At 32.9% G+C, this 21,975-nt stretch overlaps 1 protein-coding gene and 4 non-coding genes across 11 annotated transcripts in view; 1 reads left to right on the top strand and 4 right to left on the bottom strand.

Annotated features, from left to right (window-relative positions):
* The window catches only part of LOC128863137 (apoptosis-resistant E3 ubiquitin protein ligase 1), a 59,995-nt gene extending 43,187 nt beyond the window's left edge, over positions 1–16,808 (bottom strand). For 2 of the 7 annotated variants that reach the window (XM_054102102.1, XM_054102108.1), the window contains exon 1: positions 15,710–16,808. In XM_054102102.1, the coding sequence (XP_053958077.1) occupies positions 15,710–15,920 (211 nt within the window). In that variant the 5' untranslated portion in view covers positions 15,921–16,808. The remainder of the gene's footprint in view (positions 1–15,709) is intronic. The other 5 variants (XM_054102104.1, XM_054102107.1, XM_054102105.1 and 2 more) reach the window with 5 other exon arrangements.
* On the top strand, positions 12,804–12,875 carry Trnaq-cug (transfer RNA glutamine (anticodon CUG)). Its single transcript has one exon. It is a non-coding gene; the product is annotated as a tRNA-Gln (tRNA).
* A 3,494-nt stretch (positions 16,809–20,302) lies between the features above and the next one.
* Positions 20,303–20,374, bottom strand: Trnaq-cug (transfer RNA glutamine (anticodon CUG)). The gene has a single exon. It is a non-coding gene; the product is annotated as a tRNA-Gln (tRNA).
* Positions 20,375–21,406: 1,032 nt separating this feature from the next.
* Trnaq-cug (transfer RNA glutamine (anticodon CUG)) lies at positions 21,407–21,478 on the bottom strand. The gene has a single exon. It is a non-coding gene; the product is annotated as a tRNA-Gln (tRNA).
* A 223-nt stretch (positions 21,479–21,701) lies between these two features.
* Trnaq-cug (transfer RNA glutamine (anticodon CUG)) lies at positions 21,702–21,773 on the bottom strand. Its single transcript has one exon. It is a non-coding gene; the product is annotated as a tRNA-Gln (tRNA).
* Between the last annotated feature and the right edge of the window lie 202 nt (positions 21,774–21,975).

The following is a 21,975-nucleotide window of genomic DNA, read 5'->3' as shown; positions in this document are numbered from 1 at the left end:
GAAGCCACAACTAAGAAGGGCAATTTCCACTTAACTGCCTAAAATATTGTTCAACATAGTGTGCATATGTATGAGTACATGGATGGATGCATGTATGTATGTCTGGCTGTCATTTTGAAAGAATATGTGGACAAAGAGCACTAATACTTTCTAACTGCTCATGGGTATTACAGCGAAAAGGTATGCATTGGTTGAAATGAGCAGGGAGCACTTTTGAGTAAATGCTTTTAGTTGCAAAAAATTGAGGTGGCACCTGAGTAATTTTTGGCCTCTAATGAAGTCAGTAAGTAAATAAAAGATGTTTTGAATGTTTGCTTTTTTGGAGTGTGTGAAGTAATTCAATGAAATAGTGACTATATTAAAAGGTTAATTAAGAATATGCCATTTACAGATGAATTAAATGTTTTTTTGTATTCCTTGATAATATTGGCTTGGCAACTAAGTAATTGCGGATTTCACTCATAGATGGCTTCAGTTGAATTTATATGTTTTTAGGACTTTGTACAAATGTAAAACACGTTTTATTATTTGATAGTTGGCAATTCAGTTGTCAATCAGTAAAAAAAAGTTTTTTGATCGGTTGCATAGTTTTCGTTTGGCGTTCGTTGAAAAATGGAAGTGAAAGGGAACATTTTCGTCATATTTTGCTTTTTTATTTCCGCAAAGGGAAAACCGCATGGCAAGCTCAGAAAAAGTTATGTGCTGTGTATGATGACGAAGCCTTAGAAGAACGGCAGTGTCAAAATTGGTTTGCCAAATTTCGTTCTGGTGATTTTTCACTCAAAGATGAAAAACGCTCTGGTCGTCCAGTTGAAGTTGATGACTCCCAAAGCAATAATCGATTCGGATCGTCACAGTACAACACGTGAGGTTGCAGAGAAGCTTCATGTATCACATACATGCATTGAAAATCGCTTAAAACAACTTGGCAAAAACTCGATACATGGGTTCTTCACGAACTGAAAGCAACGCATTTAACGCCACGCACTAACAACTTTGATTTGCTAAAAAAACGTAATTAAAATGATCCATTTTTAAAACGACTGATAATTGGCGATGGAAAATGGGTTGTTTACAACAATATCAAGCGGAAAAGATCGTGGAGCAGGCCCAGTGAACCAACTCAAACAACATCAAAAGCAGATATTCATCAAAAGAAGGTTTTGTTATTAGTTTGGTGGGATTACAAAGGAACTCCATCATGACAATGCAAGGCCACAGACATCTGTGGCCAAGCGGCAAAAATTATTGGAGCTTAGTCCATAGTCCATCATATAGTCCTGACCTCGCACCATCTGATTACTTTTTGTTTCGATCTTTGCAAAACTCCTTGAATGGTAACAACTTCAATAATGATGATTACGTCAAATCGTACCTGATTCAGTTTTTTGCTAATAAAATCCAGAAGTCTTTTGAAAGTGGGATTATGCTGTTGCCTGAAAGATGGCAAAAGGTCATTGATCAAAATGGGCCATACATTACAAAATAAAGTTATTAAGTTTCATGAAAAAATTGTCTTTGATTCTCTAAAAACAATCCGCAATCCAACCCAATATAATATATACTTTTAGTTGACATTTTAAAGCAGAACTAAAGAACTACTATAAAAAACTGTCTCTCCCTCTCAGTATCCGAAGATATTTCGCACGTTTAATAATTATTGCATTTTCAACTTTTTTTTGGGCAAAAGTGTTGAAAGCCTTCTAAATTGAATAGTGCCCTCCGTTTTGTGAGATTAGTTCCACTTTGCGAGATAGGTTAGGTTAGGTTGAAGCAGTTGTCCACAATGTCATGCCGCGTGGGGAACTTGCCCTTATCTCCCCTAAAACCAGTGTGTACCTTTCAAACATTTTAGAATACCCTTGATTTCGACAGAACTAAGATCTTTCAATGCATTAAAGGATTTCTTATCTAAAATGGTTAGTCTACGTTTGGATAGAGCAGGGCAGTGGCACAAAAGGTACGGGATCGTCTCGTCCTCATCCAGAGATAACAGCATTTGAAAATTATGTAAACATTCACCGTAGTCGAATGGGTTGTGGTGCGCGACTACCTTTCGAAACTGCACAGGTTTAAAACCCCGAGCATGAAACATAAATTGATAAAAAAAAGTTTTTTCTAATGGGTGTATTTCTGCCATGAAAAAAGCGTCTGATAAAAAAGCTCCTACCGTTCGGAGGTGGCGTAAAGTTCTAGGTCTCTTCGTTTGTGGAAAACACCAAGACATATACCACAAATAGGACGAGCAGTTCGCCTCAACGCTCAAAACAAGTGATGTAAGTGCATAAGGTGGCGCAAAATTAATCTCCCTATAAGATTTAAGATTTATAAGTGTCATATTTGACACTTGTGAACTAGACAGCTGCAGTATTCAAACAGACAAACAATGGCGCGCGTAATAGCCTAGACAGAAGGTGGCGTTAATCGAGATTAACGACTTAATTCCGAATTATCTCATGAATAAAGTGCAACTAATGCAGATTTACAACTTGACTTGATTCTCATAATTCAAGCACAGGTACAGTTAATAACGGTCAAACTAAAACTGTTCATCAGTCAAAATCTTAATTTTTATTTTTTATTTAGTAAAAGTAGTAAAAAAAGTTATTCAGCAAAAATGGGATGATTAATTTTGCGCCCTCTTGCATATATACATACATATATTTATATACAATATATTGTATATCCAAGTAAGATTACATATCAAAACAAAATATGGAATAATTCTAAATTATACAGTTTTGTTTAAAAAATAATTTGCATTTTTCTGAAATATTTTTTACTGCGTTTATGCCTGAAAAGTGTTCAATACTGGAAAACAAATGTTCTTCCTTGAAACAAAAAAATATATATATGTACGTATATGTATTTGTCTGTCTGTAAAAAAAAACGTTTTGACGCACTTTGAATTCGGAAGGCGCCTTTTATTGAGCGCAGCCTGTGGAACACTGAATTTGATCGTTTATTACTCGCAGTATCAATTTGGCGTCGTGTGTTTATAAAAAAGGATGCAAAGGCATCTATTTTTGCCATTTTCGGCGTATTGAATATTCTTAAGACTGCGCATAAACTCATCAGCCAAGTATTTCTAATTTTGATAAAATATTGAAAACATATGTGCCCCTATAAGAAACTATAGCGTGAAAAAAAAATTTAGGTAAACATTTAAGGTTCAGGCTTATACTTCAATCAATCTTTTTATTATTTCAGCGGATAAGTTAGTCATATTTTTCTAAGTGTGCACATTTTTGTTAATTAATTTCCCTCGCTTTGGTGAACAGAATTAATCACATTTCATTTCTGGACTTCATAACTATAAGCAGGCAAATACTATTGAAATAATTTATATATTTAGTAACCAAGCAATGTTTACTATATGTACATATGTGTGTGTGCACGCCAGCTTATATACATTACAGACATGCATACACACCTAGTATGCACACATTCGTACCAAAAAATAGGTCAAGGTTCAAAGGTATGCGTGTGCTGCATTTTACTTTTTTGATGCAGCAACAATTCCGGAAATTGCAGCAAAAAGTAAAACTTTATACGCTCACCAAAGCATATAACAAAAGCGTACAGTGATTGCAAAAGTTGTGGGCCAAATTGTTTGAAAGAGATAATTTGAACGTAATTTATTTATTTCACTGAATTTCGTATTAAGTTTTAAGTATTTCACACCTTTTCCCATTAATACCAACAACGATAGGGACAATAAACCAGTGTGCGGATAGGGATATGATACAAAGGACAGGTTGGGATTGGATTGGCTAGATCAGAATACGACGCGATGAGAGGAAAAAGATATAAGGAAGGAAAGGATATATTGGGAAAAAATAGGATGGAGGACGATACTTGATGGACTGGAGGACACTTGATAGCATTTGATTAGGGCTGAGGGAATAGATAAGGAAGAATAATGATAGCATAAGATATGATATGAACGGATAGGATATGATAGAACAGTAGATAAGGGTAAAGATAAGTATAGGGGCAAGGCATCGGGTACTTTTTTCCCCTGGGCCCGGAGTTTTCAGAGGGGCCCGGACTCGAGGCTCACTATAACATAATACGCATTTTGATAAATAAAAAAAATTTGAAGGGGCCCGCATCTCAAGTTTCCCCCGGGGCCCGAATACTCCCTCCACAAGGATAAGAATAAGGATAAGGATAAGGATAGGGCAGAAGCAGAATGAGGATAGTACAGGAGATAGGGTGGGTCAGAATAAAATAAGATATGATTGCAAGGATAGAAAAGAATTGGATGTGATAGATTGATAATTAAATAACTAGGTGGATGATAAAAAGTAAAAAAAAACTGCATGAGAACATCAAAACAAGTAAAGCACGAGCAATATGTGCATATGTATGTAAACATGCGTAACCTTTTGCGCTCCAATATGCAGTTATATATCTATGTATGTACAATATTTACGCCTACTGCATATCCCGAAAATCCGGGTTGAGCTGAAAGCAAATCGAAACAATTCAACAGCTGTGACCTACTAGTCGTAGAATTGAGGTCAACTCTATAAGAACACTTGACGGTACTGGGGAAATGGATAAAAAGTATGAAAGGACAACAGGAGGCACAAATTACATACGAGTATGCACGTCAGGTCAATAAAAACTAATTGCCAATTAATTTAGCGCGTTTAATGGTCGCGATCATGTGGGTTTATCTACACACATACATACAAAATCATAAATTTAAAATGAAAGCTACAGTTACTGTTATGAAGTTGACGTCCACATCCCCACGACTAGCCACCACATTCACAGCAATGTTGTATTTTTTACCACTTTTATGTTTTTTATAATTTTTCGCTTATCAAAGAAAACGTCAGTGACGCATGATTGCCAATTACCACGTTTGTGGGCATGTGCCTATAAGTATGTTACGCTTTTATTATTTTTTGCGAGTGATATCGAAAAAAATTCCACACTCTCTAAGCGCACCAACATGTGTGTATATATGTATGTATGCATATTTGTGTGTATGCACATTGATGTGGCATCAAAGCACAAAGTTGACTTGTTGGTGTACGCACATCAACACACGGGAATTACAGCGTGTGCAGAAGTATGGAAAATTAATTTTTAAAAGAATCAATTGTGAAAAGGGCAAAGTGAACTTCATATCGCTTTAAGCGTCGACTGAGAGCACACGCTTCACTTGGTAGACACAAAAGTGAATGTACCAGTTATTGTACGTACTTATACATATGCATGCATACATATATGTGTGTATACACTCGTACTATAGTATTAGCGACATAAAATGGTTGCGTATACGCACTGAAGCCCACACGTGTTAACAATTGATTCGGTAGTAAACACGCGTATTTTAAGCGTTTTCGTCATGTTTGGGGTTATGTTTCGAAATGCTATGCCACATAGAGACTATGTAGATAGAATAATATATGAAAAGTACGCGAAAAAATATATAATTATAAAAAAAATAAAATAAATTAAAAATAAATAAATAAAAAAGAGTAAAAAATTAAAAAAAGTAAAAAATTAAAAATAATAATAAACTAAATAAAAACAAAAAAGTAAATAAAATTAAAAATAATAACAATAATAATAAACTAAATAAAAATTAAAATATAAAAAACGTTAAAAACTAAAAATAATAATAAATTAAATTGAAATTACAAAAAATGTAAGAATTAAATGTAATTAAAAATAAAAATAATAATGGTAAATTAAATTAAAACTGAAAAAATTAAAAACGTAAAAAAATACAAATAATAAAAAAAAAAAATTAAATAAAAATTAAAAATGTAAAAAATTAAACATAATAATAAATCAAATGGAAATTAAGAAAAGGTAAAAATTAAATGTAATAAAAAATAACAATAGATTAAATTAAAACTAAAAAATTAAAAAAGTAAAAACTTTAAAATAATAAAACGATAAAAATAATAATAAATGAAATAAAAACTCAAAAAATTTAAAAGTAAACCACTAAAAATAATAATAAATTAAATTGAAATTAAAAAAGGTAAGAATTAAATGTAATAAAAAATAAAAATAATACATTAAATTAAAACTAAAAAAATTAAAAAGCAAAAATTACAAACAATAAAAAACTAAAAATAATAAAAAATAAAAATAATAAATTAAATTAAAACTAAAAAAATTAAAAAGTAAAAATTACAAATAATAAAAAACTAAAAATAATAAAACATAAAAATAAATTAAATTAAAATTAAATGGAAATAAAAAAAAGATAAAAATTCAATTAAAAATATAAATAATAATAAATTAAATTAAAACTAAAAAAATTTAAAAAAGTAGAAAATTAAAAATAATAAAAAATAAAAATAGTAATAAATTAAATAGAAATTTAAAAGAGCTAAAAAACTAAAAATAATAAATAATTAAAAATAAATACATAATAATAAATATAAAAATGCTACTAAACAAATTATTCCTCGTGCATTTTTTATACTTAGCAGAAGCTCGAAACCAAAATATGTTCTCCAGGTTTTCTAACTGAAGCTGATAAAAGTCATCACCAAGTAAATATTCACAGAAAAAAAGTTTACCAGTGTGGTGCTAAAACATTTGAACACACACATACACACAAATTTACATATGTACATACATACATAAGTAAATAGGTTAAATAAAGATACACGATCTCGATTTGAGAAATAAGAGCAGTAAACTTGTGCCCATTTATTTCAACATGTCAAGCACTTCCACCAAATCTACATTTGGTTAACTTAAGAAAATATTGACGAGAAAAGTGAATGCATTAACAATTTCTTTGTAAGGCTATGTGCTCAGAAAGAAACATTTACCACTAAATAGTAAATATATCTAAAAAAAATTAACACAAGTCAACGTACAAACGCGTAGCACACCGAATAAACGAAGGGACGAACAACACGCCGCGAAAGGAAAACACAACTGAACTGAAAAGGGCTTTTGCCATTGATTTTATACTTGTGCGCGCACACAATCAACCAACGAAAGTTAGTGCATACACTTGCGATACAGGATAAAAGAGATAAACAAAGAGAGAGCGGCTGAAAAAACGCGGGAGAGCGCTTAGAGGTAAAGTTAAATGTCAAAAGTGAGCTTTTTGGAGTCAACTCATTTTTAAAGCTAATATACGCAAAGGAAGTAAAAGAAATTTAACTTTCGCAACTACTGCTTAGGCGTTTTATATTGCCAAACTTTTTTTATAAGGATTTTACATGATATTTAGTAGTAGAAGTAAAGAAGCGAATAAACAATTTTCGAATTTTCATTCCAGTTTCCGCCCACTGGCGATTCTTGTTGTCTATCCCTCGTCTTTAAATACCAGCTGGAACTCGAATTTTGTAATTACTAAGTATTTTCGTTTAGATAACTCATCGATATTTTCCCAAAACATTTAAGAAACATTTCAGTTTGACACTTTCATAAAAAGCATTAATGCATGCTGTTTTATTTTTATTTTTATAATTGAAGTGTACACCCTTTTTGGGTGTTTGGCCGAGCTCCTCCTTCTATTTGTGGTATGCGTCTTGATGTTGTTCCACAAATGAAGGGGCCTACAGTTTCAAGCCGACTCCGAACGGCAGATATTTTTATGAGGAGCTTTTTCATGGCAGAAATACACTCGGATTTTTGCCATTGCCTGCCGAGAAGCGACCGCTATTAGAAAACACTTTTTCTTAATTTTGGTGTTTCACCGAGATTCGATTGTTGTTACTTCAACAGTTCGTCTTTCGATAAGTTCCAGAGAATATAAACAGAATCCAAATCTTACGTCTAACCGTTCATAAATACGGCAAAACCGTATCCCAACTTGTACTCGTGCGTACAATATTTCCTGCTGGGGTATTTATTGCGCACACACATATAAATATCCTTTGTTCCCTTGCTTTTTGCTATCGCCTTAAATATGGCTGCTTGAAGCTAAAGCTCATTAAATTTGCATTTTCATTAGTCGTTAGCTGGTTAATTATAGAAGTTTGAGGTTTTTGCTATCATCTCCCTACATTTGGCGTCGTTCTAATTAGCGAAGTGTAGCTCCTAAGTAGCGAAGTGGATGGATAGCAAGAACATTGCTAATATTTCTGAGTAACTGCTACATCCTTAGTTCAAACGATATTAGAGCTTTTGTATTTAATTCGAGGAATTGCAGGACTAAAGCAAAATAAGAGGGGAAACAGGCGATAATTAAGGCAATAATTTTCTGGTAAAGGCGTATTGTAGAATTGATTCATACATATGTATTGTTTTCAAATATTGTATTTGATCGAGCTTTCGTACGTTAAAGGGGGGAGCCTGGTTTATAAGGTCAAAAAAATCAATTTTTTTTTTCGTTTTAAGCGATTCCTAATATATTTCAGATTATTCACACAAAGTTACAGAGCCTAATTCTCAATATTTCCGTAGATACAAAGCCAAAGGTAGGCGAGCGTTAGGTAGTTACGCTGTGACCGGACAGCTATAGTACAAACTTTAACTTCTTTTCTCGACTTTTCATTTTTATGATTTCTTTGAATTGGCGTACATGAATGAAAAAAAACTAATAAACCTTTTGAAATGAATCATAGCTTGTTCCCTTCAGTATTAAATTCTCTTCTATTTGAACTAACAAAATAGATAAAAAAAAATTTCAAGATTTTTATACCAAGTTGAAGTGAATTTTTTTTTAAAGAAAGGCATTAAAACCTCCAAAAAGTTGAAATTTTGGAATTTCTCTCAGTTTTCTTAGTTCATCTAGAATAAAAAATCATGATAATTAGAAATCTATGAGAATTTTTTGCTTTAGATAATAATTACGAGCTGTATCTTGTACGCCAGTTGGAAACTCCAGCGTTGCAGCGCTCTACTAATTTATATGTTAAACATTTTTTTCAACTTATTTTACAGTACAAAAATTTGTTATACTTTTTAAATGTTCATTAAAAGATAGAAAAAACTTTGCAGTGCTAAATTAATTTTTCCCTCAAAAAAAAAAAAAATCGCAAAAAGATGCAATTTTTAGACCTCATAAACCAGGCTCCCCCCTTAAAAAAATAGTCATTGGGGTAAAATTAGACATAAAGAGCCGTTAGCTGTATTATTCCTTCAAAGGGATCTTTAAGTTTTTTTTTTTTTTTAGTTTTATCCGAGTTGGAAAAATTTAAAAATTTAAGTAATAGTAATAACATAATTTGGTATATAAAATTCTGTTACTAATGCAGGGCGATTCAATAACATCGCAAATTTTCTGATTTCTGAATAAAACAGTACAAAAGTTAACGAAACAATTTTTTTTATTTCTTTATGTTTTTTAGACTGTGTGTAAGTATGTATGAAACACAATATCCGCTTAAATAGAACAGCATAGTATGAGCTGTATATCATTTGTAGGTTAGGTTAGGTTGAAGTAGTTGTCCACTGTGGGACACACTCAGGCCCATTGTGACGCCGCGTGGGGATCTTGTCCTTATCTCTCCTAAAATCAGTGTGGACCTTTTAAGCACTTTATCAGCTAGAGGCGCATTTGCTTCTGCTTAAGAAAGTATTATAGTGGTTTATATCTTCTTCTTTCCGGTCCTCAATCTCTATTGGGACACAGGGCATCATCATAGGCAGTTTCTTAAACATTGATATTTTTTTCTTTCCAAGAGTCTCCTTTGGGCTCAACTGATTTTTTTTTGTGTACTTTAGATCACAAAAAGTCACGGGGAAGATTTTTACAGGCCGTTATTCGGCTCTCACTTGGCGTGTATTTACATAAAAAACTGAGATTGTGTTAGTGTTACGCGAAAAAAATTAACCAATGACACTCAGTTGTCCGCCGTCTGAATAATGACTGATTGGACGAGTGTGCATGATGCAAAGAATAATGAGATGGCGCCGATCGTGGTCCCGTTACTTTGCGCTCAGCGAATTTGACAACTAGTTACATGATTTTAGCTCCAGTATGGCCAGATTACCATTTTCGTAACTTGATTTAGCATTTTTTTTTTTGTTATTTTTATTATTTTTTGTCTCGGAGTTTTAGTTCATTCCACATGACATTTTTCTAGCCTATTCTAATTAAAAGTAATGTTTATAATTTTGTAAAATATACATTTTTTAATAATTATTTAAATAATTCACTCAGTTTTATTTAGCTTTACTTTTTTTTAACATCTGGTGGCATTGCCCGCGATTGCCGGTGTTGTTGGTGTTCTTCTGCTTTCGGCAGTCAAATCTCTCTCTCGCTACTGCAGAGTTGCCTAGCTTTGGATATAAAAACGCACTAAATGCCCATTTAAAGAAAATAAAACACGAAATTTTTATTGTGTTACTTAAAGAACTTTGTATGCGTGACAAATTGTCTGTAGAATGTGGGTTTTTTTTTAAATAAATGTGTTATGCTTATGCACAATTTAATTTATGAGTTTTTTTTTGTTAAGCGAGACTCTTTTATTAAGGGAACGATTTTTTTGCTATATTTGAAGTTATGTAACTAGATAAGGTACTCTTTTTGTAAAAATGTCAGTATTCAGTATTTTCTCGTATTTTGTTGGTTATTTTTACTATGAATACACCTCTTGATGCTCTATGTCTCACTAAGGATTGATGACCGGAAGAAACGATTACACCTCTATGGTTTTAATTCGCATTCAATAAATTCAAAGGCTTTTTAAAATGTGTAAAAAGGTTTTCAATCTTAAGAAGAGTTGAGAGCGGGGCATTTAATATTTTTGCATAGCCTTAAATAGAGCCAAAAATTAAATTTGCACTTTCAAATTATCAAATTTTATAGGAGTAAAAAAATTTTCATTAGCACTAAAATCTTCTCAGAGTGGCCTTTTTTAAACTTCTTTTGTATAATAATACAGTTTTGTTTTAACCTAAAGTTTCGCTAGCCTTAAATTAAAACAAAAAGAAACAAACACCAAACTTAAAAATTGTCGCAATTTCGGTATAAAAAAGCACTAAATTTATTGCGAAGAGAAAATGGTTGGCAATACTGCTCAACTCAGCAAACGTGACGTCTCGTACGCTCTGATGGGCGCAATCTTGTTTCTATCATTCTTGACGAGTGTGTGAATGCATGCGAAATGATCGTGCAGAATTCGGCTGCCGAATCTCTCCCAAATGTCGTGACAGACAAAGTTCCACTCACAATTTTATTTTTTTCCATAGTTAAATAGTAAACCTGGCAAACCTTGTAAAAGCTGCATTTCCGGGTAATCATGTAAACTACTTTCCATCTGATTTAAACATATTATATTATGCTGCAGCATAATTTCGTAATATTTACTTCACTAGTACTACTACTACTATCTACTTTCACTTCTTTAAAGATTATTGCTGGAGTTCTCCCTTCTGATAATTTTTTGTTTATTTATATGCTTTATTTACTTTACTTTGTTAGTTCAGTTTGTTAGTTCTAAATTTCAATCAATTTCCAGCTCATTTGATTGCTCAAAAAAGTTGGCTTGTAGTAACCTATTCAACGCTTATGAAACTCATCTGTAATTTTTTATTAACTTCCCCATGTTTCCAATTCGTTTAAGTTATGAACAGCATCAAATATTGCTTGTTTTTGGAAGAATTAATCAATTCTGATATTCATAAATATTTCCCCCTCTTCTGCACAATGTTTATTTCGACCTGTTTGGCTTTTTTTTATAATTCAATAAATCATATTTTTATGACATAAAATTAGTTGATTTACTTTACAAATATCGAACGTTTTTTTAGCGGCGTGAGAACTATCGAAATCGATAACTATGGTTTGACAACTGAGAATGGCTAACTGTGTTGACATTTGTGTTCAGTAAGGTTTGGCAAGTCATCATGAATCGTTCAACACCGGAACAATGCTTTCAAATTGTGGAAATTTGCTCCGAAAAAAATAAATCTGTTCGCGAGTCGATCTGAGTTGTTCTCAACTTGTTGGCATTTGTCCTTCGACTGTGTGCAAAGTTTTACGTAAGGATCTTGGCTTGCGCGTCTATAAAATACAGCTCGTGCAAGAATTGAAGCCAAACAACCATTGTTGGCGTCACATTTTTACTGATTGGGCTCATTTAGTTTTCATTAATTATTCAGATTTATTGGAAAATGTAGTAAAAAACTGATGTAACTCGTGACTGACCATGTAACTCGTAGCCGTGGCAGACTTATGCCGGATATCATATAAATTATTATTATTAAGATTATAATAAAAAAATGCATTCCAAAAATATTTTTGTTTTGTATTATCATTTCTTTATTTATCAGTTTTTGTGTTTTTAAAAAACATCCGACACAGTAAGAAGCATCAAAAGTATGTGTGTTCCCACACTGTACAAGTAAGTCAAACCCTACCTATATAAAAACATAAACTCGTACAAGCAATTAAATGAGTTTCAACGTATTTTTATTAATAGCTTATTTTACTAAAAAAGAATTTAAAAAAGTATGTCTAGAACAAGTAGTACTGTCATAAGTTGTATAGTATGACATAACACAAGCAGTTTGTATGGCGTAATATTAAACTTTGTGATTTTAAGAAAATTCGTAATTTCTAATTTATAATATTTTGCATTCTTTCTTATATTTGTAAACGAATATTTTCAAGCTTCGAATATTTTTATTTAATTTATGTCTTATTGTAATTTCTTTTTTTTTTGTTTTTTTTTTTTTTTTGCTCAGTTTGCTCATTATCTTGGCCTTTCCACTTGCCGCTAAAGTTGTCAAACATTACTGCTTAGCTTATAAGTTCAGCAGCGAGCAGTGTGGCAACGCTTTCCTTGTCTCTCACTCACTCATTTTCTTTCAGGTGCTCACTGTGAAATTGTAACTTGTGCTAACTGTTGTTAGTTGGTTCCATGGTGTAATGGTTAGCACTCAGGACTCTGAATCCTGCGATCCGAGTTCAAATCTCGGTGGAACCTAATGAAACCACTTTTTTCTTTTAGTTTTTATAATATTTTTTTTCTATATATATTTTTCTTCATTATTACGGAAAACAACTTAAAAAAAAAGCCAAACAATTTTCCGATTCTTCTGGCACGAATTTCTGCGATTTTGATTTTTCAATTATTTCTGAGCAAAGAGAATTTACTCTATTCTTGTGAATTTCTGTTGATCGATTTTAAACGAAAACATAATTTTTTCTCAACACAGCCAGTGCAAAACACTATATTATTTCGAAAAAATATATATTTTCTAAATATAAATATACAGAAAATTTAAATACAACAATTTTTAAGAAATATGTATGTAGTTCAGAAAGCAGCCAAAATTGGAAAAACAACAAATTGCAATTTATTAAAAATAGACAGCCTTTTCATCAGTGAGTGAGTTTCGAAAAAATTTTCCATTGAAAAATAATCGATAAATCGCTTGAGAGTCAATGCAATCTTAAAACTGAAATATTTTAGGAAAATTTACTGACAAAAACGGAACACAGATCAATACAGAATCCTCGACCAAAAATTCAGTTGGCATGCCTCGCAGTTTTTATGTGTAATTTTAACGTCCCTACAGTGTTAATAACCCTCCGTCGGATACCTTTTTTAAAACCTTCGGTTGGACACCCGAGCCCCGTATTGTTCGAATATCCTTTTTGAAAGGTTATATCCATAAATATCGATAGAAAATTAAATTTTAGGAAGCTACTTAGAAGCCTCGTTAGTTATAATAGAAATATGTTAAATTCACGTCCAAAGACGAAAACGCCAGTCTGGCTAGACCTGATTGCTCAACTCAGGGTTAAAAAACACGAACGAGGTTTTATATTTAGATCAAAGATATTAAGGGGTTACGCCTCTGTAGCGGCGGAGAAAATAAAACTATTCTGAGATCTTTTTTGAGTGGAGTAAAGAAACTAAAATTCTGAAAAAGTTCAGTTATTCTACATTTATAAATTATTTTATTCAATGTAATATAAAAGTACAGATTTCCATCGATGTATGTGGACTAAGTGTATATCCAATTTTTAATTTACGGTGAATAAATTTTTTTTCGATTATTTGGATTCGAATGAATAGCTATAAAAATGCAGCACAAACACGGCGCGCTTTAAAAAAAATTGTAAGTAAATAAAAAATCGTTCGAATTTTTGTTTTTAAACTTATGTATTATAACTATGAAATCGATTTTGAATGTGCAGTTTAAATTTTAAGTCAATCGGTAAAGGTTTATTGGCAACACCAACACCCCGATTTTCGGTAGCTGGTTGTATCCCAAACTGGTTCTGTTATAGTTTTCTCTATCTGATTTCTATATCATGAGTTTCAAAATCTGCTGATGGCTTGGTAATAATTCGACTTTTCTCTATGTACGGAGGAAGATATTTATTTATCGTGGAATCTATTATAAATGGATAGCACGTAAACAGACGTTAGCCTATCTGCTCAGAAAAAACAAAGCAGTTAAAACAAAAAAATAATAGTAAATTCATAGTATCAAAATGAAGTGTACACCGGATTTAACAAAAAATAATACTAAATAAATACGCAGCCTTATATTTTTTTCTTTTTCCTTATGGGGAGGTTCTAGTCAAAATCGACCAAAAAAAGTTATTTTTAGTATTGCTTTATTTTCATCCTTAAGGTCTTAAAAATGTGTAGGCAAACGGATATTTCCCTATGTAATTGATTCTACGAGTTATAGCGTATAGACGAGAGAGCGCGTCGGCCGAAAAACAGGTAGAAGCGCGCTCGGAGCTGCTTCGTCAAACTTTAAACGCGTTTTTCTCGAAACAACTTTTTTTTTTGCGCACGGGGTGCGATTCCGCTTCAACGACTACACCGATTTCGACGTTTGGCGCTTAAAATTAAAGCTTATTCAATTTAGGGAGCCTCTAGGAAGCGTTTTTTGTCCAAAAAAAATTTTTTTGTATTGTTTTTTTTTTTATAAATAAAAAGAGGCAAAAACGGTGTTTTTTTTTCAAAGGGTTCCCATTTTTTTAAAAGGGTTTTTAAAAATCGGAAATTTATTAGGCCCCCCAAATTTCATCTACTTTAAGATTTTGTTTTTTTTTTTCGTTTCAGATCACTTGGCAGGGCTGTAGAGTGCCCCGCGCACACTGTCCACCGCCGCGCACAACCATCGCCAGTGATGGCAGCTGGAGCTGCCATTTTGTATTATTTTTACCCGAAAAATTTTTGTAAATTTTTTAATATATAGACAAATAAATGCCACAAGTTTTTAAAAAAATACGTATGTACTCTCAAAAAAAAAATCATGAAATTTCGCGGATTTTCGGGCCTTTGGAATAGAACCACCAATTAAGAACTGCTTCTGGCTACTTCCACTAATTCGTTCCACCAATTTATTTCTCCTTTTCGTTGAAATTTTCATTTATTAAATGAGCATAAAGTTCAATACTTTGTTTTTAATTGTTTTAGCTGTTTGCCTAGGTTTTTTGTTCTGCTGAAAGATTAGATTCCAGCGTTTTTTACAATTACGTGCTCTTTTGTAGATTGAATAACGAAAGGAATGAATATGGCATCACTAGCTATATAAAATGAGAGAGCGAGAGAATTCTGCGCTCCCAATTCAACAGCTAAAAAAACAAAACATCAGCCACGAAAACGTCAAATCTAAACGAAAACAAATTTGCAAAGCAAAATAGAAAGGTAAATAGTGTATGGGCAAAGGAAAGCGGGAATAGGTTACGGATAAACAAAACAATGTTCAGTTCCGTTTCCCACGCGCATGCCACACGAAAAACACACACGCACACTGCACTTACATATGTTGGTACAGTTCTTCAACTCACCTTTGTCTCGGAAAAGTTGCTTATACTGTGACAGTCTTTGCTGCTCCAGCCATTCATCCACCGTTGTGGGCTCACCAGGCGACAGCAAATCCGCGTATAACCAAGTTGGATAAGTATTCCATAGCAATAGAACCAATTTTAGCAGTGAGACAGTGAACATCAATGTTAAGATAAGAGCCACCAGTAGCTTCATTAAACGCTTCTTTTTCATAACTGGATACGATTGGAGGAAGCCTTCCGTACGTCACACTGGACACAAAAATGTGCAAATGGTATTATTCTATTTGCAAACTCATGCGAGCCACACAATCTGCACACTTTGCACTTTAAAATACAGTGCAATTAAAGTTTAATGATGGAGAGTAACACACTTGCTCGGCGACCGTCAATCTGTCAAACGGCACAAAGTACATCGCGTTTGTTGCTTCAGCAGTGCACATTTACCTGCGCATTTATTTATAATTTTAATTACACCTTTACTTACAATTTTAAATGAAAATTCAATTACTTTGCTTTTGAGAATTTTTATTACAGTGTTTCTTTATTAAACAAATTCACTGGCAAAGCCAGCGAAGCATTTCACTCACACACAACTCACAAAAAGTACTGATAGAAATTAGGAAGTAAGAGCCGTGCTCTTTTTCTTTTCTCCATTCGTTTAGCTTCTTATTTTGGTCATTTGCTTTTATCACTAGCGAGTGTGGGAGTGGGTGGATTGTTGACAGCATGGAATTGGCTTAATAGGAAAGCGAAAAGAGGTGAATGGGAAACGTTTACATATTGAATCAAAACAAAACAAACCACATGAATGCCTTTCGCTGATAGACCTCTGTCGTGGTTTGTGAGAGGAGAGAGAGGAGAGCGTGTAAAACAAATCAAACGTCAACGTTAGCTGTCAACTTATATTAACTTGAGCCATTTCACCTTGCATATTTGTTGTTGGATTTAAGTCGGCCTACTGCAATAAAACTAATTTTCAACAATTAATTTAGCTGGTAGCACTAACAACATAGTTGAGCTACATTTATATAAACGATATAACTTTTTTATAGCATATAGAATACACGCTGAAGATTTAAATAACTTTAGGCTGATTGCAAAAGCGTCCATGGATCTATTTTTAGCACAGACAGTGATGCCAACCCTACTGCATGTATGAATTATCTCAGGCCGAAATACCGGGCTCTTGCGTGATTGAATTTCAACTCAAAATACGTATGTTTTTGCTTACTAGTCATCTCGACACTACATTTTTGAGGTTTTTCAATTGTCAATTTCACTGAAATTACCAATCGAAACTGCAAATTGCATGAAGTTGGCAATTCATGTAATCAAATATTTGAATTCTGTGAAGCAGTGGGCTGTAATTTTGTATGTTTAACATCCATTTGGTATTTTTTTGCGACGCTCACATTGACAGCAGTTTTGATAATTTTAGTTCTCCAGACTGTGCATTTCCCTTCTTGCAAAACGGGATTCACTCAGGATCGCGACGTCCTTGTTTCCTCTTCACCGAATAAATCAAACAATGCTTTCAAACAATCAAGAGCGGAAGCACAATGTATTGACTTCCTTGACGACATTTTCAAAATTACAATAACAGCACATGACAACGCCCCCACTTAAAATATTGCCATCGCATTCAATCAAATTTGACCGTTGTTTTAAAGTGAACAATTGAGATGTTGAGTTAAATACTGAATTGGCAAGAAATGGTATATTTTATTTAATTTTCTGCATCCCATTATATTTTACATATTTCGATTTCTGATTTTTAAGTTTAAATTATAAAATTCGGTTTCCATTTTCGGTTAATTAAAGTATCGATTGTCTTATGGTAAAATTGGTTAATTATATAAATAAAAATATTATTATTATGTATTGATGATTGGGTTAAAAAATAATTTAGTTTTTGAAATAAACGAGTTAAAAGTTTGAGGTATAGGAGCGCGCGGACCGTTCTCTACCTAGTTAATGGGCTGTATAGGCTATAATATTAGAAATTTCCGCATGAAAATTTCACAGTATATTCTTAAGATACAATACTTTCGAAATATCGAAAAAACAAAAATCGATTTTTTAGATATTTCTAGACCACCGGGTCCTCTTAAATTTATTTATTTTTGAAAAGCTTAAATAACAGTAGAATTGCTAAATAAAAAAGGATAACGCAGCGTTAGCAACGGAGGCTTTCAGCTGGCTGGTGAAGAATTGCTGGTTTATATACGTCGTAGAAGATCAGAGTCCTTCAGAAATTTATAGATTTTGGAAATGTTGGAATCGGAAGGGTTAATTAGTAGCGATAGTGCATCATGACCGTCAAAATTCTGCTGTCTTTGTATATCTAGTCCAGGGCAAAAGGCTAACAAGTGCAGGATACTGACTGGAATATTACAAAATGGACACGGGCTTGGTTGCCTCCCTTGTAGTAGATATGCATTAGTGATTACACTGTGACCAATGCGTAGGCGAGTATAGTTAGATGGGAAGGGTGACATATACATAAGTTGGTTTAGTACGATTAGGATTAGTCCTGGAGTAATGGTGGCTATAGTGAAACCAGTCAGCTACCAAACTGGTTTGCCTGTGCTGCTTTATAAGTCGATAAACATCATTTTTACATATAAGATTTGATGTGATATCCACTTAAATTAATTAAGCATATTTTGGCCTTCACTAACAAAGTTGCTTTCTGTAACTATGCCGCAGTCTGCAGTTAGCTGGGAATTAATAAAGCCAATTTTTCTGACAGTCTGGGTTATAACAGCAATTTTTTTGTTTTCCTCGGTTGAAAATTTTAAGGTTTTTTTTTAATTTGAAGTTGCCGTTCAAGGAGAAGTATTAGTAATTAAAATTCTCTGTTTTCTCCGGTTGACAATGGGAACCATTTTTTTTAAATGATGTTGCTGTTCAAGGAGGAGTATTTAAATATTAAAATTGTTTTAAATGCATATATTTCTACAATAAAAACGTCCTTCCGGGCGTGTTTGAGTAGCGCTGCTCTTGATGCAAAGATCTTAAGTATGAGCTGTTCACTTTTTTTTAATCTTTTCATTTCGTTAATCCAAAAAATCTATTTTTTTGCACTTAAGCACCAGCTAGGGGCCGTTTTTGATAAAAATAAATTGCAGATTCAGATTCTTGGCAACCGTAAACTAACTGGAAAGACATTTTAAGAGCGTCAACCTACGATAACTAAGAAAGTACTTCGTTTTATGCAACCCATTCTTGTAGAAACACTTTGTTTCATCAATTCTTCACAAAAGGAAAACCGATACAGAATACCGATTTATACTAAAAGTATAAAAAAAAATCGTATCTTTAAACAAATAAACAAAAATTCACAAAAAATAAATATAATTTTCCACATGAAAACAATTTATGAAAAAAATCGATTGACAGTCATTAAAGTTAGAAAAATAAAGCGATATTTATATCGTCTAGAAGCAAGAAAAGGAATATAAAAATGTAAAAATTTGCTAACATACAAATTCAAAATTGTACTAATACTAGTTTGGGGGAAAATAAATCAATTATTTTTGCGTAAATGATTTAAAACTGTGTTATGGTCGATCTTTAGCTCCTGAACGAAGCTACTAATATGTTCACACATAAGTAGATGATCTACTTCTTCGTGCTTAACTCAAAATCCGTAATTAAGAAGCGCGATTTCCCATATAAAATTTCTCTCCCAAAAACTAAATGAAATGGATGCCGGCAAAGAAAACAGGTCTGTAAACATAATTCTAATACAATTTTTGTTAAATATTATTAATTAGGGATTCATTTTACAGAAAAAAGCGTGTGCCCATAAACGTTTTGCCTTTTTACTTATTATAACATGTAATATAGAATATCCCGCGCATTGCTGCCATAATTTTTTGCAACCTCAGTAAACGTCGCATACGGATTTCCTCCAACTGTTTATTGTTAGCAGCCAATTGCGCAATTAAATTAGTTATTCCTTCTCCTTGTATTTTCTTCATATCGTAAGTAATAATTAAAGAAACCAAAAACACAGAAATATTCTATCAAAATAATTTCTATGAAGAAAAACCTCTCAAAGCAGTATTGCCAATTTTCCAGTAATCTGCCATATGTGAATGGGTAGATTAATTTGGTGGACTTAACATGCCTGTAATCTTCGATTATTTCTGTGATTTTATCGATATTTTTGACATCTTTCATCATTATCGGTGCATCTGTAACATCAAAAATGCCTGAACGGAATCGACGAAACCAAAAATGCACGTAAATGGCTTTTTTTATTCAAATGTCTTTCGTTTAAGCACCTAAGTAACTTTTTTGGGTAAATAGCAAGTGCTAACAACACTGCTGTGCGCTTAGTAAAGACACAAACCTATGCCACATAAGAGACTTATGGCTACTTTAGTAAAAGCTAAATATAAATGAATAGTGGTACTCGGTTGCAACAAATGGTTGTTTTAGGTTAAATGTGAATGATTATTGTTTTTATGCAAACATTTTTTTTCATCAGTCGATTTCTTATAGAATGTTCTCTCAAAGCAATAATAATATATACTTTTTGTTTTTTAGGAAAATATTCCGGAAAAATACGACCACGTTTCGTCAAGGTTCCACCGAGATTTGAACTCGGGTCGCAGGATTCAGAGTCCTGAGTGCTAACCACTACACCATGGAACCAGCGAATTAAATAATGGCTAAAATGTTAATGGTACCATTTGGATTCAATGCACTGAAGAAGTTAATTATTATCTACTTAATTAGCAAATATGTATTAAAATTTCACAATGCACAATTCATGATTGAAAGCGCATTGCTTTGGTTTTAGTATTCAAATATAAATACATATACTTATATGTATTCAATGTTTACTATTTCGATTCTTTGTTAGATTGATTTCGAGACAATTTAGAAGGAAGCTAATGCTAATAGTCCGGGAGCCAGGGGTCATTTTGACCTCATCATTTCATGCCAAATGATTTTAATACTAAAGGTAGACGCCATCCAATGGATGACTAAACCAACCATCCGCTGGCCTAGTAGCGGTGGGACCGTGCGTTGGATCCTGCGAAACGTGTAGAAAAAAATTGTTTACAACTATTTTAATACCGGCTGAAATTTTTGACATTTAGTAGAATAAAAAAAAAAATAGTCAGCTGCGCCGTAGAGAGAAAATGTCAGCTGAATGGGTGAACTTGTAAAAAAAAATTTAAAAGTAAAACTACTTTATGCCGATTGAATTTTTTTTAGAAAATTTTGAACACATATGGAAATATAATAATGATGGTCAGCTGCGTTTAAAGAGGTGGGAAGACCGTCAGCCGAAGCAAAAATGTATCATTGCGTACAGCTGACGTATTTTCCCCCCTCTACGGCACAGCTGACAATTTTTTTTTATTCTACTAAATGTCAACAATACATGAAAAAAATGTCAGCCGGTATAAAATGAGTTGGTAGAAATTTTTTTTCGACACGTTTCGTACCCTCTCACAATCACACTCACCGCGGGTGCGCCAGCTGACGTTCACTTTCGTTATTCATGAAAGCTAAATCACAATTATAGTCAAGCATTTAACGGTATAAAAACGCAGTCCAAAATCGACCCCTGGCTCCCGGACTATAATGAGCTTTGGAATCTCTAACTAAATATATTTTATTAAATCTCCCAATTCAGTCACCAAAAAGCGGACCTTTAACAGTTTCCATTTCCAAAGGTTCCACCGAGATTTGAACTCGGGTCGCAGGATTCAGAGTCCTGAGTGCTAACCGCTACACCATGGAACCATTCTCAAAAATTATATCTTCTTATTTTGAAATTGTTTCAATGTTATAAAAATATAGACTAAAACGTTAAAAAAATGTTGAAAAAAGTTATTACGGAATAAAAAATCAAAAGAAAATTAATTAGTAAAAAATTAGATTCCACTAGATATCTGGATGATACTCTATTATGGCATATAAATCAAATAGAATATAAAAAACAATGTCACTTTTAAACATCACTGAAAGGTTCCACCGAGATTTGAACTCGGGTCGCAGGATTCAGAGTCCTGAGTGCTAACCACTACACCATGGAACCGTTATAGCAGCGATTCTCAATCTTTTTTCGGGTATGATCTATAGAAAATGTGGATTAAGCTCATAACACTGAGCTATTAAAAAAAATATATATATTTACAGTAGAAACTCAATTCTGGCACGTAATGAAAACCGTTTCGAGATTGTCGCAAGTACGCAAATACTCTCTTTTACTAATAGCAATCCAAGTTTATTTGATTTTG

Source organism: Anastrepha ludens, chromosome 5 (genome assembly GCF_028408465.1).
Source record: "Anastrepha ludens isolate Willacy chromosome 5, idAnaLude1.1, whole genome shotgun sequence".
NCBI lineage: Eukaryota > Metazoa > Arthropoda > Insecta > Diptera > Tephritidae > Anastrepha > Anastrepha ludens.
The sequence above is the reverse complement of the archived record's forward strand: the minus strand, read 5'-3'. Positions and strand labels throughout refer to the sequence as shown.